Consider the following 23332-nt stretch of genomic DNA (forward strand, 5'->3'; position numbering starts at 1 on the left):
AAAAACACACAGAAAACCTTTAAAAGAGAGAAAATGCAAACAAAATAACACATTCGTGCTTCGTATTTGACAAACTATTCCGTGGAAAACTACACAACAAACTTATTTCGAAAGACACGTCTTCTTCTTCTCCTATACTGTCAAATCGTCTTGAAGGATCTGTAGTTGCGATGCCCTCCTCTGGACGTAGCGGGTTACTACAAAAACATTCAAATAAAGTTACACGTTGCTAGATCGTCAATAGCTTCCGGTTGGGAGTACCAAAATACTTTAAATTTGCCGAAATATTACGTGTTTGTCCCCATTGTTTTTCAAATATTACAAACAATGCAACCTTCTCTTTGGTTTTGACCAGGAAATTTAACCCACAACTTTAACACTTTTACACAAGAACCTATTAGATTTTGACAATTAAAGAATTTCTTCACTTCAAACTGCCTACAAGTCTTAATTTGCACGGTAATAATCGTTCAAAAACGATGTCAAAACATTAAAAAGTTTTCACAGGTTTTTGGTCGTACTTTTCTCCTGAAATTGAATCAAATACATTTCCTCTTAGATTGATGCTTTTATTTTGAGCTACCACCGGAAATGAATGCATATCCGTCACACTGCCTTCCTGTGTGAGTAGCCGCATTAGCTTTACACCAAAACGAACACAAAGACAAAGACATAAACACACAAAAAACACACATAAAACCTTTAAAAGAGAGAAAATGCAAACAAAATAACACATTCGTGCTTCGTATTTGACAAACTATTCCGTGGAAAACTACACAACAAACTTATTTCGAAAGACACGTCTTCTTCTTCTCCTATACTGTCAAATCGTCTTGAAGGATCTGTAGTTGCGATGCCCTCCTCTGGACGTAGCGGGTTACTACAAAAACATTCAAATAAAGATACACGTTGCTAGATCGTCAATAGCTTCCGGTTGGGACTACCAAAATACTTTAAATTTGCGGAAATAACGTGTTTTTCCCCTTTTTTTTTCAAATATGACACACAATGCAACCTTCTCTTTGGTTTTGAGCCAGAAATTAGAACCACAGCTTTAACACTTTTACACAAGAACCTAATAGATTTTGACAATTAAAGAATTTATTCACTTCAAACTGCCTACAAGTCTTAATTTGCACGGTAACAATCGTTCAAAAATGATGTCAAAACATTAAAAACTTTTCACCAGTTTTTGGTCATACTTTTCTCCTGAAATTGAATCAAATACATTTCCTCTTAGATTGATGCTTTTATTTTGAGCTTCCACCGGAAATGAATGCATATCCGTCACAATGCCTTCCTGTGTGAGTAGCCGTATTAGCTTTACACCAAAACGAACACAAAGACAAAGACATAAACACACAAAAAACACACATAAAACCTTTAAAAGAGAGAAAATGCAAACAAAATAACACATTCGTGCTTCGTATTTGACAAACTATTCCGTGGAAAACTACACAACAAACTTATTTCGAAAGACACGTCTTCTTCTTCTCCTATACTGTCAAATCGTCTTGAAGGATCTGTAGTTGCGATGCCCTCCTCTGGACGTAGCGGGTTACTACAAAAACATTCAAATAAAGTTACACGTTGCTAGATCGTCAATAGCTTCCGGTTGGGACTACCAAAATACTTTAAATTTGCCGAAATATTACGTGTTTGTCCCCATTTTTTTCAAATATTACAAACAATGCAACCTTCTCTTTGGTTTTGACCAGGAAATTTAACCCACAAATTTAACACTTTTACACAAGAACCTATTAGATTTTGACATTTAAAGAATTTCTTCACTTCAAACTGCCTACAAGTCTTAATTTGCACGGTAATAATCGTTCAAAAATGATGTCAAAACATTGAAAACTTTTCACCAGTTTTTGGTTGTACTTTTCTCCTGAAATTTAATCAAATACATTTCCTCTTTCTTGATATTTAAATATATGTTATGCCTTTAATCACATTCTAACAACTTTTTCAGTGTATTCTCAGGACAGTAGGAGCTGCGAGGGAATGGACAGGTCACAAGTTGTCAGTGGAAAGTTTTTCTAACTGATACAGATGAAGACATCCTGACTGATTCATGTCCAGTTTCTCTTCTGCTATCTGTTAACTGTCACACCAAAACTAAATGTTGTAAGGGGCACAGTGACCCCCTCCCTTAAATCATGCAATGTCCTGTTATGGGAACTCTCAATCAATCAAGTTTTATTTATATAGCGCTTAATCATGACAGCAGACATTTCAAAGCGCTTTAACAGACAGAGAAAACCAACTGAACCCTCCAGAGCAAGCATAAGCGACAGTGGCGGGGAAAAACTCCCTCCATGAGGAAGAAACTCCGGGCAGGACCCAGACTCTTTTGGGCAGCCATCCGCCTCGACCGGTTGGGTGGAAAAGAAATCAAAGGAAGATAAGAACAGGGTCAGAGAGAGAGAGACAGAGAGAGAGACAGAGAGAGTGACAGACAGGCCAGATAGAGACAGTATCAATATGGTTAAGGTTGCTAAAGTCAAGGCACAATTACAGCTGTGTGGATGACTGTATGGAGGAAGGAGGAAGAAAGGAAGCAGGACCCCAGCCGATGGATAGTTGAGGGGTGGTACTGGTGGGCTTGGAGGATAAGGTGCACAACACATGGAGAGATGGGGGTGATACTGGTGGGCTCGGAGGTGCAGGTCCACAGAGGAAGGTCCACGGCGGCTGGGCGGATGAGGGGTGGAAAAGTAAGATGACACCAAGGAAGAGAGGCAGCAGGACCCCAGTCGATGGTTAGGTGAGGGATGATACTGGTGGATGGGAGGTGTAGGTCCACAGCAGATGGTCCACAGCGGATGGGTGGATGAGGGGTGGAACAGTATGGTGGCGCGGAGGAAAAAGGAAGCCGGACCCCAGCCGATAATTAGGTTAGGGGTGGTACTGGTGGGATGGGAAGAGCAGGTCCATAGCAGATGAGCGGATGAGGGGTGAACCTGAGAAAAACCTGGGAGAACATAGAGCACAGAGACTCCAGGGAAGAAGTTTAGTTAGTACGGTGTGATTGGAGACTTGAAGAGTGAGGTCAGAGAGGAGGAGGAGTAACAGAGATGGTTGGAGAGAAGGGGGAGGAGAGTGGAACTCAGTGAGTCTGGATGTTGAGTCTCCACCAGTGTAGGTCTATATGAAAATAAACGTAGTAACCTAAGTTGCCATTAATTGTAAAATTTATGAAAAAGAAAAGTTTTAAGTCTAGTCTTAAATAGTGAGAGGGTGTCTGCCCCCCGAACTGAGGGAGGGAGGTGGTTCCACAATAGAGGGGCTTGATAGCAGAAGGCTCTAGCCCCCGTCCCACTTTTATAAATTCTAGGAACCACCAGTAGGCCAGTATGTTGAGAGCGTAATGCTCTAGATGGATTATAAGGAACTAAAAGTTCCTTCAGGTAGGTCGGTGCCTGGCCACGTAGGGCTTTGTAAGTGAGGAGGAGTATTTTAACATCTATCCTAGCTTTCACAGGAAGCCAGTGCAGAGAAGCCAGCACAGGAGAAATATGGTCCCTGGCACTGGTCCTGGTCAGAACCTGGTCTCTGGTACTGGTCCTGGTCAGAACATGGGCGGCAGCATTCTGAATTAGTTGAAGACTCTTCAGCGACTTTTTGGGGCAGCCTGAAAAAAGTGCGTTACAGTAATCTAGTCTGGAAGTGATGAAAGCGTGGATTAATTTCTCTGCATCACTCCGTTTTAAAATATGCCTGATTTTAGCAATGTTTCGGAGATGGAAAAAGGCCGTTCTAGAAACCTGTTTAATGTGTGTGTTAAACCAGAGATCCTGATCAAAGATGACACCTAGGTTCCTCGCAGTGGTTTTGGCCTCAAACGTGATGCCATCCAAGGTAATTACATCACTGGGCACTACATCCCCAACAGTTTTTGGGCCGAGCACAACAACCTCAGTTTTATCAGAATTGAGATGCAAAAAGTTATTCGTCATCCAATCTTTAATCCCTTTGATACACGCCTGTAATTTGCATAACTGGCTGACTTCGTCAGGTTTAATCGAGAGATATATAGTTGCGTATCATCGGCATAACAATGGAAGTTGATGGAGTGTTTCCTTATCAAATTACCCAGAGGAAGCATGTACAAGATAAACAGTATTGGACCAAGAACCGAGCCTTGAGGAACTCCATAACTAACTGTAGTTGACTGAGAGGAGTTGTTATTAACGTGAACAAACTGGGAACGGTCAGTTAAATAGGACTTAAACCACATCAGTGCTGATCCCTTAATACCAATTGTTTGGTCCAGACGTGCCAGAAGAATATTGTGGTCAATTGTGTCAAACGCCGCACTAAGGTCCAAGAGAACCAGTATAGAAACAAGTCCTCTGTCTGAAGCGGTTAGAAGGTCGTTGCTAACCTTGACAAGTGCTGTTTCCCTACTATGATGTTCCCTGAAACCTGACTGGAAATTCTCGAATAAACTGTTGGATTTAAGGAAATCACAAAACTGATTAGCGACTATTTTCTCCAAGATCTTAGATAAAAATGGGAGATTTGAGATGGGTCGATAATTATTTAGAACAGTAGGGTCCAGGTTAGGTTTTTTGAGAAGTGGCTTAATTACAGCTACTTTAAAGGACCGTGGTACATATCCAGTAGATAAAGACATGTTAATTATATTAAGGAAGTGGTTGCCAAGTAAAGGTAGGGCTTCTTTGATGAGTTTAGTTGGAATTGGATCTAACAGACAGGAGGATGGTTTAGCTGAGGAGATTATTTTAATCAGCTGACTGATCTGTATTGGAGAAAAGACATCCATAGAACCAAAGGGTTCAGGAGTCAGCTGTGTGTTTTCTGGATCTAAGGGACCTAAAGAAGGACCAGAGTTTGAGGATAGGACGCCATTAATTTTGTCTCTGATGAGCAGGATCTTATTATTGAAGAAATTCATAAAATCATTGCTGTGGAGACTTGATGGAATACTAGTCTCAAATGCACTGTGGTTCTTTGTCAGTCTGGATACAGTACTGAACAAGAATCTGTGATTGTTTCTATTGTCCTCCATTAATGATGAATAATAGGCTGCTCTAGCAGAACAAAGTGCCTTCCTGTATTTATGTAAACCATCATGCCACGCAGTGCGGTATTCTCCTAATTTAGTAGAACGCCATTTCCTCTCAAGTTGTCGGGATTCTTGCTTTAATTGGTGGGTATGAGAATTAAACCAGGGAGCTCGCATCCCCTGTTTTATAGTCTTATTTTTTAGTGGAGCAATTAAATCTAAGGTTTTTCGCAGAGAGTCTGAAGTAACATCAACAAACTCATCAATTTGAGATGGGCTAGCATTAACTGAGTTCAGAAAATGACCCGCTGTGTAGTTCAGTAGTGGGATTAGATTAAGCATACTTGGGATTTCTTCCCTGAATTTAGAAATAGTATGATCTGATAAGTTTCTAGTACAAACGTTTTTTGCAGGAAGACAATTACACAATAGCCGAATGTCAAAAGTTATCAGGCAGTGGTCAGAAAGGATAGGATTACGAGGAAAGATGACCAACTCCTCAATTTCAATCCCATAAATCAAGACTAAGTCCAGAGTATGCTCGAACTGGTGGGTAGGTTCCTGTACACACTGACTAAAGCCTATGGAGTAATGACATAAATGCCCTACTGAGGCTATCATTACTGTCGTCCACGTGAATATTGAAATCACCAACAATTATGACCTTATCAGTTTTAAGAATTAAACTAGTTAAGAAATCGGCAAATTCGGAAAGAAAGTCACTGTATGGACCAGGAGGACGATAGATGATGACAAATAATAGGGGCTGAAGTAGTTTCTGGATTGGGTTTGATAGGCTCAGACTAAGACTTTCAAATGAATTGAAGATAATTTTTGGTTTAGGGCTCAATTCTAGCAAGGAATTAAAAATTGATGCAACTCCACCACCTCTGCCTGAGACTCGAGGGATCTGATAATTTAGGTGACTAGGAGGAGTAGCTTCATTTAGGGAAAAATACTCATCCTCACTTAGCCAGGTTTCCGTTAAACAGAATAAATCTATTGGATAATCTGATATAATGTCATTGATTAAAACAGCTTTTGAAGACAGAGATCTAATATTTAGGAGACCACATTTTATTGTTTTGTACTCCGGAGCTATTGAAGTCCCGGTTTTGATTTTTATTAAATTTGGGTGTCCAGTTGCTTTCCTCTGGACTTGAAATGACTTGAATTTGCATGAATCAACTTTAAATGGTCGAGGGACAGACACAGTCTCAATGGTGTGTACGGTGGATGACAATACAGTAGGTGAAAGTGTAGTGGGTAACATTACAGTGGGTGAAGGTACAGTGGGTGAAGGTACAGTGGGTGACCGTTCTAGGAGTGCAGAGACTTGTTTAAGACTGCGACTCTGCATCCCGGTCTCAACTCTGGGTCATGGTTTTGGGGCAGAAATAAAAGTGGTCAGATTTTTTGACAGGAGAGCAGCGCCATTCCAAGTGGGATGTATGCCGTCTCTCCTAATGAGACCGGGTTTTCCCCAAAAAGTCCGCCAATTATCAACAAACTGAATGTCATTAGCAGGACACCACCTAGACAGCCAACGGTTGAGCGAAGACATGCGGCTAAACATGTCATCACTGGTCAGATTGGGAAGGGGGCCAGAGAACACTACGGAGTCCAACATTGTTTTTGCGTAGCTGCACACCGACTGAATATTAATTTTTGTGACCTCCGATTGGCGTGACCGGGTGTCATTACCGCCGACATGGATTACAATCTTACCATATGTACGTTTATCTTTAGCCAGCAGTTTCAAAAATGACTCGATGTCGCCCGCTCTGGCACCCGGGATACACTTGACTATGGTCGCTGGTGTCTCTAGTTTAACGTGCCGCACCACAGAGCTGCCAATCACCAGAGTAGGTTCCTCAGCGGGTGTGTCGCTGAGCGGGGAAAAGCTGTTCGAGATAACGAGTGGTTGCGGGGATTGGTGGTGAACCCGAGGCTTTCGCCTGCCACTATGTTTCCTACGAACAGTCTCACACTGCTCCTGCTCAGGGGCTGCTGGAGGACGGCTAACCTGAGCTGGGGAGTGGCTAGCGTGAGCTGGTGGGTCCGCTCCGGCTGAAGCTACCTGACTAGGTGGCACAGCTATATTTTCAGTTAAGGAGCGAACCAGTGCCTCCAATTGACTAAGTCTTGCTTCCATCCGAGAAAAGGCACTACACTTCGTGCAGATGCCCCTTTTGCTGAAGGAAGCGGGGGAAAAACTATACATCCGACAGACTGAGCAGCAGAGAGAAGGAGAGGGAGGAGAGTGGACAGAGGAAAGCGTAGCCATAGTTAGCAACAAAGATAAGCTAAGCTAGCTCTGAAGTACGGAAGATTACTTTAATTAAAGTTTGTAAAAGGTTAGCTGAAATATGTGAGAGCTTTCGCTATCAAGTTTTGAGATGGAGAGAAACAACTAGCTTACTCTACAATTCTAAAATGACAAGATATTAACAGTGATTGTGTGACGAAAGCGAACCAAGACGCCGCAGTCAAACAAACACAACAGGTAATGACGAAAAACGCTTACCGCAACAGGAAGTGACCGCCCGTGAGGTGAGAAGAGCACCAGCACTGTTGTGTTGACCACTCTGCCTTTCCTGCCGAATCGGGTGACCAACTCAAACCCACCCCTATCAGTTAACCCAAGCCCCATCAGCCAATCCCAACCCTATCAGCTGACCTTAACCTCACCCAAACAATATCAGTTAACCCTAACCCAAACAGTAAAAAGATCAGCTCACCCTAGCCCCAACCTGTAACCCCAAGCCCTAACCCTAACCTCTGATGCTTTGGAAACAAGAGCTTATATCCTAGCTAATTAAAGGTGTCAAACATGTTAGAGGTTCTGGAGATAAAGTCAGAGAGGCCAGACTGAGATGGTTTGGACATGTCCAGAGGAGAGATAGTGAATATATTGGTAGAAGGATGCTGAGTTTTGAACTGCCAGGCAGGAGGCCTAGAGGAAGACCAAAGAGGAGGTTTATGGATGTAGTGAAAGAGGACATGAAGGTAGTTGGTGTGAGAGAAGAGGATGCAGAAGACAGGGTTAGATGGAGGACACTCATTGGCTGTGGAGACCCCTGAAGGGAAAAGCCCAAAGGAGGAGAAAAATTACAGGTGTCAAACAAGATGTTACAAGTCCATTAATTTTTTACTTACGTAATTTATTTCACAAAAGAAGTACAGTATATATCACACATCTAGACAGATAAAAGTAGTTCAAAGTAGTTTGGCTGGGGGCGGGGGGCCGGGGGGAAGAAGGTCTTCTCTCTGGAAACGTGACAACAGGCGAGCCCAGAAGCGCTTCTTCCTCTTCGTCTTCTTTGACTTCTTTTTCTGGAGCTCCTGAGAAGAAAGAGACGTCACAGCCATAGTAACATTACCAAATAGTCATGACAAAATTAATAAATAGTCATAGCAACATTATCAGATTGTCTGTTACTATTTTAAATATTGCTGTGACTGACAGACAGACAGATACTTTATTAATCCCAGAGGAAATTGCACATATCCACTGCTCAGGTGTTATATAATGAATAAATACTGAATAAACACCAGGAGAAAAAGAAACACTGACACCACAGGACATACCACAGGACATACACTAATGAGGGAAGACATGAAGGTAGTTGGTGTGAGAGAAGAGGATTCAAAGGACAGGGCTAGATGGAGGAAATTGATTCGCTGTGGCGACCCCGGAAGGGAAAAGCCGAAAGGAAAAGAAGAAGAAGAAGATACACTACACTAACAGACACATGTAGCATTAACAGGACATATACTAAAATATAACTAAAATATAAACAATATAAAATTAAAATATAAACAGTCTTCTTTTCCTTTCGGCTTTTCCCTTCAGGGGTCGCCACAGCGAATCAATTTCCTCCATCTAGCCCTGTCCTTTGAATCCTCTTCTCTCACACCAACTACCTTCATGTCCTCTTTCACTACATCCATAAACCTCCTCTTTGGTCTTCCTCTGGGCCTCCTGCCTGGCAGTTCAGAACTCAGCATCCTTCTACCAATATATTCACTATCTCTCCTCTGGACATGTCCAAACCATCTCAGTCTGGCCTCTCTGACTTTATCTCCAGAACCTCTAACATGTGCTGTCCCTCTGATGTACTCATTCCTGATCCTATCCATCCTGGTCACTCCCAGAGAGAACCTCAGCATCTTCATCTCTGCTACCTCCAGCTCTGTCTCCTGTCTTTTCCTCAGTGACACTGTCTCTAGACCAAACAACATCGCTGGTCTCACCACAGTTTTGTACACCTTTCCTTTCATTTTAGCTGAAACTCTTCTATCACACATCACACCTGACACTTTCCTCCACCCGTTCCATCCTGCCTGGACACGCTTCTTCACCTCTTTTCCACACTCTCCATTGCTCTGGACTGTTGAGCCTAAGTACTTAAAATCCTCCACCTTCTTGATCTCTTCTCCCTGTAACCTCACTCTTCCACTTGGGTCCCTCTCATTCACACACATGTACTCTGTCTTACTGCGGCTAACCTTCATTCCTCTCCTTTCCAGGACAAACCTCCACCTCTCTAGCTTCTCCTCCACCTGTTCCCTGCTCTCACTGCAGATCACAATGTCATCTGCAAACATCATAGTCCATGGAGATTCCTGTCTAACCTCGTCTGTCAGCCTGTCCATCACCATAGCAACAAGAAGGGGCTCAGAGCTGATCCCTGATGCAGTCCCACCTCCACTTTGAACTCCTCTGTCACACCTACACACACCTCACCACTGTCTTACAGTCCTCATACATGTCCTGCACCGCTCTAACATACTTCTCTGCCAGTCCAGACTTCCTCATACAATACCACAGTTCCTCTCTGGACACCCTGTCATCAGCTTTCTCCAGATCTACAAAAACACAATGCAGCTCCCTCTGGCCTTCTCTGTACTTCTCTATCAACATCCTCAAAGCAAATACTGCATCTGTAGTACTTTTTTTTGGCATGAAACCATACTGCTGCTCACAAATGTTCACTTCTGCCCTTAGTCTAGCTTCCACTACTCTCTCCCATAACTTCATTGTATGGCTCATCAGCTTTATTCCTCTGTAGTTGCCACAACTCTGCACATCTCCCTTGTTCTTAAAAATGGGCACCAGCACACTTCTCCTCCATTCCTCAGACATCTTCTCACTATCTAAGATCCTGTTGAACAACCCAGTCAGAAACTCTACTCCACCTCTCCTAGACACTTCCATACCTCTACAGGTATATCATCAGGACCGACTGCCTTTCCACTCTTCATCCTCTTCAGTGCCCTCCTCACTTCATCCTGACTAATCTTTGCTACTTCCTGGTCCACAACAGTCACCTCTTCTAGTCTTTGTTCTCTCTCATTTTCCACGTTCATCAACTCTTCAAAGTACTCTTTCCATCTTCCCATCACACTACTGGCACCTGTCAATAGACTTCCATCCCTATCCTTAATCACCCTAACCTGCTGCACGTCCTTCCCATCTCTATCTCTCTGTCTTGCCAACCGGTATAGATCAGTCTCTCCCTCCTTACTGTCCAACCTAGCATACAAGTCATCATAAGCTTCTTGTTTGGCCTTTGCTACCTCTACCTTCACCTTACGCTGCATCTCCCTGTACTCCTGTCTACTCTCCTCAGTCCTCTCAGTGTCCCACTTCTTCTTAGCTAACCTCTTTCTCTGTATACACTCCTGTACCTCCTCATTCCACCACCAAGTCTCCTGATCTACTTTCCTTCCAGATGGCACACCAAGTACTCTCCTACCTGTCTCCCTGATCACATTAGCTGTAGTTGTCCAGTCATCTGGAAGCACCTCCTGACCACCCAGAGCCTGTCTTAACTCCTTCCTAAAAGTCATGCAACACTCTTCCTTTTTCAGCTTCCACCATTTCGTCTTCTACTCTGCCTTTGCCCTCTTCATCTTCCTCACCACCAGAGTCATCCTACACACCACCATCCTATGCTGTTTGGCTACACTCTCACCTACCACTACTTTACAGTCACTGATCTCCTTCAGGTTACACCGTCTACACAAGATGTAGTCTACCTGTGTGCTCCTACCTCCACTCTTATAGGTCACTCTATGTTCCTGCCTCTTCTGGAAGAAAGTATTCACTACAGCCATTTACATCCTTTTTAAAAGTGAACCACCATCTGTCCTTCTGCGTTCCTCTCCTGGATACCAAACCTGCCCATCACCTCCTCATCACCTCTGTTTCCTGCACCAACATGTCCATTGAAGTCTGCTCCAATGACAACTCTCTCACTTCTAGGCATGCTCTGCATCACTTCATCAAAGTCCGACCAGAATTTCTCCTTCTCCTCCAGCTCACATCCTACCTGTGGAGCATACCCGCTAACAACATTGAACATCACACCTTCTATTTCTAGCTTCAGACTCATCACTCTATCTGACACTCTTTTTACCTCCAGGACATTCCTAACAAACTCCTCCTTCAAGATAACTCCTACTCCATTTCTCTTCCCATCTATACCATGACAGAACAACTTGAACCCTGCTCCTAAACTTCTAGCCTTGCTACCTTTCCACCTGGTCTCCTGGACACACAGTATGTCTACCTTCCTCCTCTGCATCATGTCAACCAACTCTCTACCTTTTCCTGTCATAGTTCCAACATTCAACGTCCCTACTCTCAGTCCTATACTCTTGGTGTTCCTCTTCTCTTTCTTCGAGCGAACGCACTTTCCTCCTCTCCTTCTTCGACCAACAGTAATCCAATTTCCACCGGCGCCCTGTAGGTCAACAGCGCCGATGGCGGTCGTTGTTAACCCGGGCCTCGACCGATCCGGTATGGAAGTCATAGGTTTGATTCACATCTTTGATTTGGCAAAAGTTTTACGCCGGATGCCCTTCCTGACGCAACCCTCTGTATTTATCCGGGCTTGGGACCGGCACAATAAGACACTGGCTTGTGTCCTCTTGCGGCTACATTATGTGTGTGACCCGTGGTAACGTGCAGAAATCACACGGATGTCTTTAGAATTCAAGACCTTTAGAACTTAGACCTTCTGGGTCAGAGCCACTGCAGAAACCTGACATGGAGCCCGTCCTCACTCCCTGTCCTCGCTCCCTGTCCCCGGTCCCCAGTCCTCGGTGCTCGGTCCCGGTCCTCGCTCTCTGTCCCCAGTCCCCGGTCCTCGAACCTGCCGCTGTCGGAGCTGTGACGTGGATCGACGCTGTGATGACGGCACGCGTGGATGGAGGGGAAACTATTGGATTTTCGACCGTGTGTTAACATGTGACGTCACGACTCCAGGTGCGCCTTCTGCTGACAGATGGTTAACGTTACCTTAGTTTATCAGCACTAACCTGTTAGTATGGAACAAAGCGTTATGACGTCACAGACGACTTAGGACAGCTGACGTCAGCACAGAGCAGCCACAGAACGTGACCCAGACACCTGTAGTGTGAGCTGACAGTGGGGGTGTCAGCTCACCCCCAGAGCACTGCTGAGGCGCCCTTGAGCAAGGCGCCGTCCCCTTTACAAGTTGCTCATGAGGACAGAGCTGCGGGCCACTCTACCCCCCCACTCCCCACTGCATGCCTAAAGACCCCCTCAGTGTGTGTGTTAAGAGTGTGTACACACTGAGCACACATGACTAGAACAGTTCCAGATTGTGCAATCACTAATTTCCCTTCGATGATCAATATTGTATATAAAATTTAAAAAACCCACAAATGATCGATGACATCATCAGTCGTCATCAATCTCAGCTCTTACCACTTCACATAGAAATGGTCTGTTGTTTGTAGGTTCCTGCCCCACAGAGAGACTACGCTCTGATGATGGTGATGGTGATGATGATGGTGATGGCGATGATGATGATGGTGATGGCGATGATGATGATGGTGATGATGGTGACGATGATGGTGATGATGATGGTGATGATGATGGTGATGGTGATGAAGTTGATGGTGATGATGATGGTGATGGTGATGAAGTTGATGGTGATGATGATGATGGTGATGATGATGGTGATGATGGTGAACAACAGACACCTGAGTGTTCCTCTGGACCTTGTCCATCTGTGTGTTTGTTGTATTTCAGGACTGCAGGCTGCAGGTGGGCGACCAGCTGGTGTCTGTCAACAAAGAGTCTCTGGTTGGAGTGACGAGGCCAGGAGCGTCCTGAACCACACCGGGTTCAGGTATGCCGCACCGGAGAGCTTCACGTGATACCCCTGACCCCTAACCATTAAACCCCAAACCCTAACCCTGTAACCCTCAAACCCCTAATCTGTCCCACAGCCTCTAAACCCCTGAACCTTAACCTATCCTGAACATCTCCGGAGTGTGAGCTGACGGTGGGAGGCGTCAGCTCACCTCCCAGCCACTGCCGAGGCACCCTTGAGCAAGGTGCCGTCCCCCTTACAAGCTGCTCTATTGGGGCGCACTCCAGGAAGCTGCTGCCCGTCACTCTGCCTCCCAATGTACAGCTTGATGTTGTGTTGTGTTGTGTTTGTATACTAACTGCATGACTACAGGCCCCTTTGTGTGCTGTGGTTGTTTCAGGGGCCTGTACATACATAGTGTGAAAAACTAACACAAAAATGTAACAAACACCTGAGTGACAAATGTAATTTCCCCTAGGGGATCAATAAAGTGTATCTTCTTCTTCTTCTTCTTCTTCTTCTTCTATCCTAAAGTCAACCTTTACAACAACCCTGATTTATAAAACAAAATTCATATTCAATTAAAAAAACTTTATTCATTCTCAAGCGACAATTGAAAGCACATAAAGCGGCATTGACGTAAAAGTCCAAACAATGTAAACAAACAATCATAAATAATAGACAGTCAATCTCGCCCTTGCTCCGTCTCTCCTGTTGTCTCTCTCAGGCCTTTGTGTGGTGGATTATTGGCTATCGGTGACCTCAGTCTGCTTCATCGGCTGGTGGTCTCTACTGGATGGATCAGCATCTGGATGGATTGCTTCTTCTCTCCTGGGAGACGGGTCCCTCCTCTGTAGTCTTCCTGAGGTTTTTCCCATCCATTTTTTTTCCCTTGTTAAAAGGGTTTTTTGAAGAGATTTGTTCCTTATCCGATGTGAGAGTCGTACTACACGCAGTACACAAAGGTCAGAGGGATATCGTCCATGTGCAGATTGTAAAACCCTTTGAGACATTTTATGTGAATCTGGGCTATTTAAGAAAAAAACTTGAAAACCTAGTTTAGACCCTACTTTTTGTTCTAAACCTCAAGGGTTAATTAGTTCAAAACCCAGTTACTTTAAAACCAATTTAGTTTAAAACCTAGTTTGGACATTAAAAAGGTCTTGAAGTATCCCACATCATGAGGTGTAATCACTAAAACCTTCCGCTTACTTTCAACAACTTGAAAAGCATGAAGAGTCTCGACAAAGGGCATCTCCATGTCAGAAACCACAAGATAAAGGTCATTTCTCAGAAAAATACAGCCAAAATTAGTTCAATAAACTTTTATTTGTGTAGCGCTTTACCACATCAACATTTCAAAGCGCTTTAACAGACAAACCCAACAAGACCCACCAGAGCAAGCAGAAGCGACAGCGGCGGGGAAAAACTCCCTCATTGAGGAAGAAACTCCGGGCAGGACCCAGGCTCTGGGGGACGGTCATCCGCCTTGACCGGTTGGGTGGGAAAGGAAATAGAGTGGGGATAGAGAAGGGCAAGAAAAGGAGATTGACTGCAATTCCATCTGTCCCATCTGCCACTCTTAGTCGAGCTCCAGCTACTGAAGGGGGGGGGGGGGTTCAGGCCTTTGGGTTTCCTGTCTCCCATGCGTGTTCCCCACCTGTGGAGCAGAAGTACAGACAGCGGCAGTATCTTGCAATCGTTTAAAAAATATATTTTGCCACACTACAATCAATGCAACAAAGTGCTGAATTACTATGTGCATCATGGGATGACATACAAGCACTGCATGTATGCAGAGTTTAGCTCCTCTTCATAAACTGGTTCATACTTGTTCTTTGGTTTTACATAATCTCTTCCCTGGTAACTGGTTCTTGAATGGAATATTACCCTCCTTTTCAAAATAAATTTTTCTACACAATTTCAAAGAAAAAGTCTTAGACCATATTTTCCTTGATGAGATGAAACAAATCTACCACTAAATAGCACTGAAGAGGAAGGCAATTGATCTGGAAGACATCCCTGGAGGTATGGAACCTTCTCTGAGAGGTGACTGGAGTTTTTGACCAGGTTGTTCAACAGAGTTCTAGCGGCTGAGAAGAAGCCTGAGGAATGGAGGAAGTGTGCTGGTTCCCATTTTTAGGAACAAAGGTGACGTGCAGAGTTGTAGAAACACTAGAAGGATAGAGTTGAAGAGTCACACAATGAAGTTCTTGGAACAAATGGTACAGGGTAGAGTTAGGACAGATGGGAGTATTTACGAGCAACAATATGGTTTCATTCCCAGGAAAAGGAGCACAGATGCATTAGATGCCTTGAGAATGTTAATGAGGTACAGAGAAGGTCAGAAGGAGCTCCATGGTGTCTTTGTACATCTAGAGAAAGTTTATGACAGAGAGGAAGTGTGGGACTGCATGAGGAGGTCTGGACTGGCAGAGAAGTCCGTTAGAACAGTACAGGAAATGAACGAGGGCAGCAGAACAGGTGAGGTGTGCTGCAGGTGTGAGGGAGGGGTTCGAGGTAGAGGTGGGACTGATCAGGGATCAGATCTGAGCCCCTTCCTGTTTGCTGTGGAGGTAATAGGCTGACATGAAGTTAGACTGGATTCCCCATGGACCATGATGTTCACAGATGACACTGATCTGAATGGAGCAGGTGGAGGAACATTTAGAAAGGTGGTGGCATGCGATGGAGAGGAAAACAGCACCTGTGCATTAATGAGTGGAGAAGGAAGAATGTTCCTCCACCTGATCCCTGCTTTCGTAATGTCATCTGTGAACATGATGGTCCATGAGGTAATCCAGTCCAACTCCATCAGTCAGTCCATCATCACCACTGCAAACAGGAAGGGGCCCAGATCAGTCCCACCTCTACGTTGAACTCCCTCACACCTGCAGCACACCTCACCTGTTCAGCTGAACTCGTTCATGTCCTGTACTGTTCTAACGGACCTCTGCCACTCCAGACTTCATGCAGGACCCCAGTTCCTCTCTGGGTACCCTGTCATTCTTTCTCTAGATCTACAGACACCATGGAGCTCCTCCTGACCTTCTCTGTACTTCATAAACATCCTCAAGGAAAAGAATGCATCTGTGGTTCTTTTCCTGGAAATTAAACCAAAGTCACCTGTAAATACTCACATCTGTCCTAACTACCTTCTACCACTCGTTACCCACAACTTCATCGTGGGATTCATCAAATGTATCCCTCCATAGTTCCCACAACTCAGCAGACGACCCTTGTTCCTAAAAATGGGAACCAGCACACTCTTCCTCCATTCCTCAGGCATCTTCTCATCCGCTAAAATTCTGTTGAACAACCTGGTCAAAAACTCCACAGCCACCCAGGAGAAGGTTCTGTACCTCCAGGAATGCCATCCAGACCAACTGCCCTCCCGTTCCTTCCTCTTTAGTGCCATTCTACCTTCACACTTGCTGATCACCGCTACTTCCTGGTCCACCACACTTGCATCTTCCACCCTCTTTTCTGATTTTCCTCATCTCCTCAGAGTATTCCTTCCATCTACCCAGGACACTGGCACTAGTTGCCACATTTCCATCTCTATCCATCACCCTAACCTGCTGCACGTCCTTCTCATCTCCATCCCTCTGTCCGGCCAACCTGTAGAGACCTTTCAGGCAAGACTCACCGTATATCCTGAAGTCGTGGAACGACCCAACATACATTGCCTCCACTTCAGAAATGTGGATTTCAGTACCACACATGATCTTGACAGGGCAGAGAATGACACATGTTAGTTTAGCTATGACTCAGTCTAACATTTTAATAGTCAATCTACATGTACCTGCACGTTTGGGTTGATGGATTTATAGGATGGAGCCTCGATGGGGTGCCATCCATGCAGCCAGTTATGTCGGGAAATCCTAATAAAAAATTAAAGTAACTCAGGTACTGAAGTCTGAGGTTGCAGCACAATGTCAGATATGATTTCAAGTTAATTTAACAGATCTCCACATGACTCACCTGTAATCCTGTGGAACTCCTCCTTGATGGCTGAGACGGGTTTCTGTCCAAGGAAATTGACGACCGCAGTAAAAGCCATTTCGATGTCGAGTCGCACTCTGATGACCGCTCTGATACAGGAGTCTTACTCAGGTGCATCTCCCACATCATACAAAGACAACTTTATATAATGTGGGAGATCCCAATACCTGTTGGGACGCGAGAGCATGACCGGTTGTTTTTTAGGCTACAAATGTGAGGACATATTAGGCCATGGATGTATGGGATGGGTTCGGACATGAAACACCGAATACTGCTCGTCACCTCAATCACCTCATCGCCATCATTGTTAGCAGTATCAGCATCATGTTCATCAGCATCTTAATTATTGATACCCTAATCGGCATCCTCATCACCATAATCATTATTAGTATCATCTTTGAGGCATTCACTTTCATCAGCATTATCAATAGCACATCATCATCATCATCACCACAATCAGAGGGAGGGACACACACACACTTTAGGGTTTTTCTATGAACACAAACCCTCTTGGTTCTTTGGTCTCGGTCTAGAGGTGCGTCTCCAGTGATGAAACAAGTTGTAGTACCAACAAAGTTAACTGAACAACGATCAGTTTGCCATATGTGTCCCTTCACACGATGTGGTAGACGAGGAACAAAGTGTGTATTATCCATGTTTGTGTCAGCAGATGGGCTTTGTGGTCGTTTCCATTTGTTTAATGATAACTCCCAACAACTCCCCCTGTTGCGCTGGCCCAATCGGGTCACCTCACAAAACATGTGTGGTGATCCAAATGAACATGGCTCTGGCCCCTAAAGGGATTTAGCATAAAATCCGTCTCCCAGACAGTGGAGTGTGGATGTAGCACTGTGTTTAGAGCTGGAACCAATGGAAGCTAACCTTCCCATGAGCCCTAGGGGTTAGGGATCTAACCCTAACACTAGGGACCTGTAGGCATGCCATTAGTACCACAAGCAGTACAGGGGGAGGCCGAGTGACGGTCGCGCCGCAAATTAGGTTGTGGGGGGACAGCGCCTCGCTCAAGGGCTCCTCGGCAGTGACCGGGAGGTGAGCAGACACCTCCCACTCTGAAACTGGCTGGTGGGAGCAGGACTCGAACCGCCAATGTCTGACCACAAGGCGTCTGCTCTACAACGGAGACACTACTGCCCCAAAAGAGAAGCTCCATGGTGTCTTTGTAGATCTACAGAAAGTCTATGACAGAGAGGAAGTGTGGGACTGCATGAGGAGGTCTGGACTGGCAGAGAAGTCCGTTAGAACAATACAGGACATGAACGAGAGCAGCAGAACAGGTGGTTAGAGGTGGGACTGATCAGGGATCAGATCTGAGCCCCTTCCTGTTTGCAGTGGAGGTAATAGGCTGACATATGAAGTTAGACTGGAGTCCCCATGGACCATGATGTTCACAGATGACACTGATCTGCACGGAGCTGGTGGAGGAACATTTAGAAAGGTGGTGGCATGCGATGGAGAGGAAAACAGCACCTGTGCATTAATGAGTGGAGAAGGAAGAATGTTCCTCCACCTGATCCCTGCTTTCACAATGTCATCTGTGAACATGATGGTCCATGAGGTAATCCAGTCCAACTCCATCACTCAGCCCATCATCACCACTGCAAACAGGAAGGGGCTCAGATCTGATCCCTGATCAGTCCCACCTCTACTTTGAACTCCCTCACACCTGCAGCACACCTCACCTGTTCAGCTGAACTCGTTCATGTCCTGTACTGTTCTAACGGACCTCTGCCACTCCAGACTTCATGCAGGACCCTAGTTCCTCTCTGGGTACCCCGTCTTTCTTTCTCTAGATCTACAGACACCATGGAGCTCCTCCTGACCTTCTCTGTACTTCATAAACATCCTCAAGGAAAAGAATGCATCTGTGGTTCTTTTCCTGGAAATTAAACCAAAGTCACTCGTAAATACAACACCCTCAATGTCAAGTTTCCCCCTCATCACTGGATCTGACACTTTCCACCTACACGACCCTCTTAGCTAACCCTTATTTTAAAGTGACCCCTACTCCGTTTCTCTTCGCATTAACACCACAGTAAATCTGAATCCTGTTCTTCAGATTCTAGAGCTACTGCCTTTCCACCTGCTCTCCTGCACACAGTGATGCTGGTTAGTTCTAAACCTGGTTCCTTTAAAATACATAGTTAGCTGGGTTCAAAAACTAGTCATTTCAAAACCTAGTTTTTCAGAATTAGAGTCTTCATAATTAAGATAGTGTAAACAAAAATGTATTCCTATTCTTTGACTACTGATTTTTCATTAAAACGGTTTAACATGTTTTTAATTGGATTGATAATTTTTATGATCCTTTTTGTAACTAAACTATTTCACTTCTTAGGTACTTTGAGATTGAGTCATCGGTGCACTCTTCCCTCTCTGCCCCCCTCCCAAACTAACTAGCCCTACCCCCAACCTCTAACAATAATTAGACAAAACTAAGATACACAACTTTAGACCAATAAAACTAGATCAGGTGAAACCAACAGTTCATTAGCTGTAGTACTAATTTTAACCACTCGAGAGAGACAAAGGACCATCGAGCCAAACCTGAGCTCCAGTCAGCAAAGACCAAATGACAAAAAAAGATGTTTCATGAACAGCTGAAGGAAAACTAAATGTTCACAAAAAACTATAGAAAGTTGAAATGCTGCTCAATTTGCACAATGACCCACTTGTTACACATTTATGCAAGTAAATGCTTTTTAGTTCTTGTTATTTCAGAGTTAAAATAGTCTTTGGTGTCCACAGTGAACATGTAAAGGTTGACAAAGACTTTCATTGTGAAGTACATAGTGCCGCGCACTTGTACTGTGATGCTTTGTGGGCGGAGTGATACGGGACAGTGTAAAGAGACCGGACACCGGAATGGCTGAGAGTAACGTGTGTGAATGACAGTGAATAAAGTGTCGCTCCTGAGACCAACGATGAGTCTACGAGCATCTGTCATCCAAGTTATGTGGTCACCAACAACACATTGTACAGGTAAACCAGTTTCTTTACACAACACACACTTTACATCTTGAATCTTTTTAGATTAACTGTTAAACTGTTCTGGTGTGTTTTCTTAACACTAATCTATCAGTCAGTTCACTTCAATACAGTCACGTCAGGTGACGTCACATTTAACACGACTTGGTATCATCATCAATAACCAGCAGCATTATCATCAATAACCAGCAGCGGTATCATCATCAATAACCAGCAGCCTTATCATCAATAACCAGCAGCGGTATCATCATCAATAACCAGCAGCGGTATCATCATCAATAACCAGCAGCGGTATCATCAATAATAATCATCAGGGTGAAGGCCTCACACGGTGGGCGGACGTTTCAGTCCGACCAACAACCGGTGTCTGCAGGCCTACGTCACCCCAGGTCCAGCTCGGTACCGGACCTGAGGGCCCGGTAGGTTAACGTGAGCACTGCCACACGGCTGGTGGCCACTGGTTCCGCCCCCCCATGAGCCAACACCCCCATCAGGAGGGACTCACCTGCTGCTGGAGGCTTCCACGAGGGGTAGGCGCTCAGGGGTCTTCCTCTGCCCCCCCCCCCGGACCGGGACTGTGGGGGCGTTGTGTAATAAGGACCCTGGACGTGATGGTTTGAGCCCAGCTGGCGTATTTATTCTGCACAAATGAAGAGACACGGTCACAAATTGCGCACACAAAGCGGGACAGAGCGCAGCAACCTGCAGCACAGGAAATGTCATCAAAACAATTGCCGCGGTTGTCCTGAATTTTTCCCGCGAAATACACATTCTCTAAACATTGACCAAACACTTCACTCGGGACAAAAAACTCGATAGTATCAAACCCAACTCTTACTTTCTAACACTTTATCTTCGTTCTTCATGGTTTCCGACTTTTTATACCACATGCAACACGGGAGCACTTCACAAACTCACCTCATCGCCAGAACGTGACTGGAAAGGGCTCGCGTCCCCGGAAGTGACGTCACGGGTCGAAGGTAACGGAGACCCCAAAAGAACAACTTTAACATAAAATACAAAACACTCGTTTGAACAAAAGAATGAAGCTCAAAAACAAAGAACGGAAGACTTTTGTTGAAATGAAATACTTTTTCTATATGCTACACTGGCTGACGCCAGCTTTACGCACCTGTTGGCTGACGCCAGCTTTACGCACCTGCTGGCTGACGCCAGCTTTACGCACCTGCTGGCTGACGCCAGCTTTACGCACCTGCTGGCTGACGCCGGGTCGCTGCTGCTCCAGGTGCTGCGCGTTAAAGACAATCAGCCAATCAGAGACTCAGGCTGGAGCAGCGAGAGGCTTGAATCTTAACTCGTCCTGAAGCGAAGCTTCCAGAGCCGTGGAGGAGAAACCCGCGTTAACGCTGACCTGAAGGCGCTGGACCGAACTGACTGACGTCACCTGTGTTGGAGACGCCAAATTTGACATAAAGCCATCCAATCCACGCTGATCAATCATCCAATCCACGCCCACCCATCAGCCAATCATCGTGGTCACGCGGCTCCTGCTGCAGCTGGTCATCATTAGTCTGATTTCCTTGAATCCACCGACGCAGCGCACATGCGCAGTAGAAGTTGTTCACGTCCAACATGAACTGTTTATTAGACAAGTTGTGTTTCTGATGATTCATTTTATTCTTGAACAATTACAACACTCTCACCTGAAAACGTGAATAAAACCCAAAGCTGAATATTTCAGAAGAATCACAGCGAACATGAAGGAGAACAGGAACCAGAACAAGAAACCAGATTGAATATTTAACACAAGTCCTGACTCCAGTTCGGGTTCGGGTTAGGACATCAGGGTCAGACCTGAGGCCTGTACCATAAAGCTGGACTACGGCTTAGCCAGATAACTTCAGGCTTAACCCTGGCTTTTCGGTACCAGAAAGGTGGCTGACTTTCTATCGGACTGCGTTGTCGCGGTAACCTATGCTGAACACCTAACCTGCTCCGGAGCAGGATGAGTTCAGGATAAGAGCTCAGCAGGTATAACAGCCCCACCTACTGACCAATCAGAGCTCAGCAGGTATAACAGCCCCACCTACTGACCAATCAGAGCTCAGCAGGTATAACAGCCCCACCTACTGACCAATCAGAGCTCAGCAGGTATAACAGCCCCACCTACTGACCAATCAGAGCTCAGCAGGTATAACAGCCCCACCTACTGACCAATCAGAGCTCAGCAGGTATAACAGCCCCCCCTACTGACCAATCAGAGCTCAGCAGGTATAACAGCCCCACCTACTGACCAATCAGAGCTCAGCAGGTATAACAGCCCCACCTACTGACCAATCAGAGCTCAGCAGGTATAACAGCCCCACCTACTGACCAATCAGAGCTCAGCAGGTATAACAGCCCCCCCTACTGACCAATCAGAGCTCAGCAGGTATAACAGCCCCACCTACTGACCAATCAGAGCTCAGCAGGTATAACAGCCCCACCTACTGACCAATCAGAGCTCAGCAGGTATAACAGCCCCACCTACTGACCAATCAGAGCTCAGCAGGTATAACAGCCCCCCCTACTGACCAATCAGAGCTCAGCAGGTATAACAGCCCCACCTACTGACCAATCAGAGCTCAGCAGGTATAACAGCCCCACCTACTGACCAATCAGAGCTCAGCAGGTATAACAGCCCCACCTACTGACCAATCGGTTCTCCTGAAAACGGGCCGTCCGTTCCCTGAGAACCCGGTGGATCTCGGGTCACAGCTTGTGTGCAGAGCGCTCAGGCAGAGAGAATATTTAGGGATGGCTGTAATCCGCTGGGATTGGCTGAACAATGACTGTAGAAAGGTAGAGGTTTTGGGGGGAGGGGTTACATTACATCTGTCAGCTGCTGGAGCCTCACATCAGGAATGGAACGCACCCCAACCCCGCGCTGACAGCCCCCCACAGTGTGCATTGACCTGAGGGTCTTTGAGACAGTTCATATATTTCTGAGTGATGTTGGTAATTATTATGATGTCCTGAAATCCCTCGTTGGACGGGTTACAAGCAAGACAGATAGAATGTCATTGATCAATGATTTGTTTCAGTAAATCATGGATTGATTGATTGATTGATTGATAGGTACTTTAGATAGATAGATAGATAGATAGATAGATAGATAGATAGATAGATAGATACTTTAATGTATTCAGTTGGC

General features: G+C 45.2%; 1 protein-coding gene across 1 annotated transcript; it reads right to left on the reverse strand.

The window, feature by feature from the left end:
- Window positions 1-6437: 6437 nt before the first annotated feature.
- On the reverse strand, window positions 6438-7374 carry LOC137602269 (uncharacterized; the record flags this gene model as incomplete). Its single annotated transcript, XM_068324840.1, has 1 exon — window positions 6438-7374. A coding segment is annotated over exon 1 (885 nt), but the record flags the coding sequence as incomplete, so codon positions are not given.
- Window positions 7375-23332: the final 15958 nt, after the last annotated feature.

The sequence above is a fragment of the Antennarius striatus genome, chromosome 10, assembly GCF_040054535.1.
Source record: "Antennarius striatus isolate MH-2024 chromosome 10, ASM4005453v1, whole genome shotgun sequence".
NCBI lineage: Eukaryota > Metazoa > Chordata > Actinopteri > Lophiiformes > Antennariidae > Antennarius > Antennarius striatus.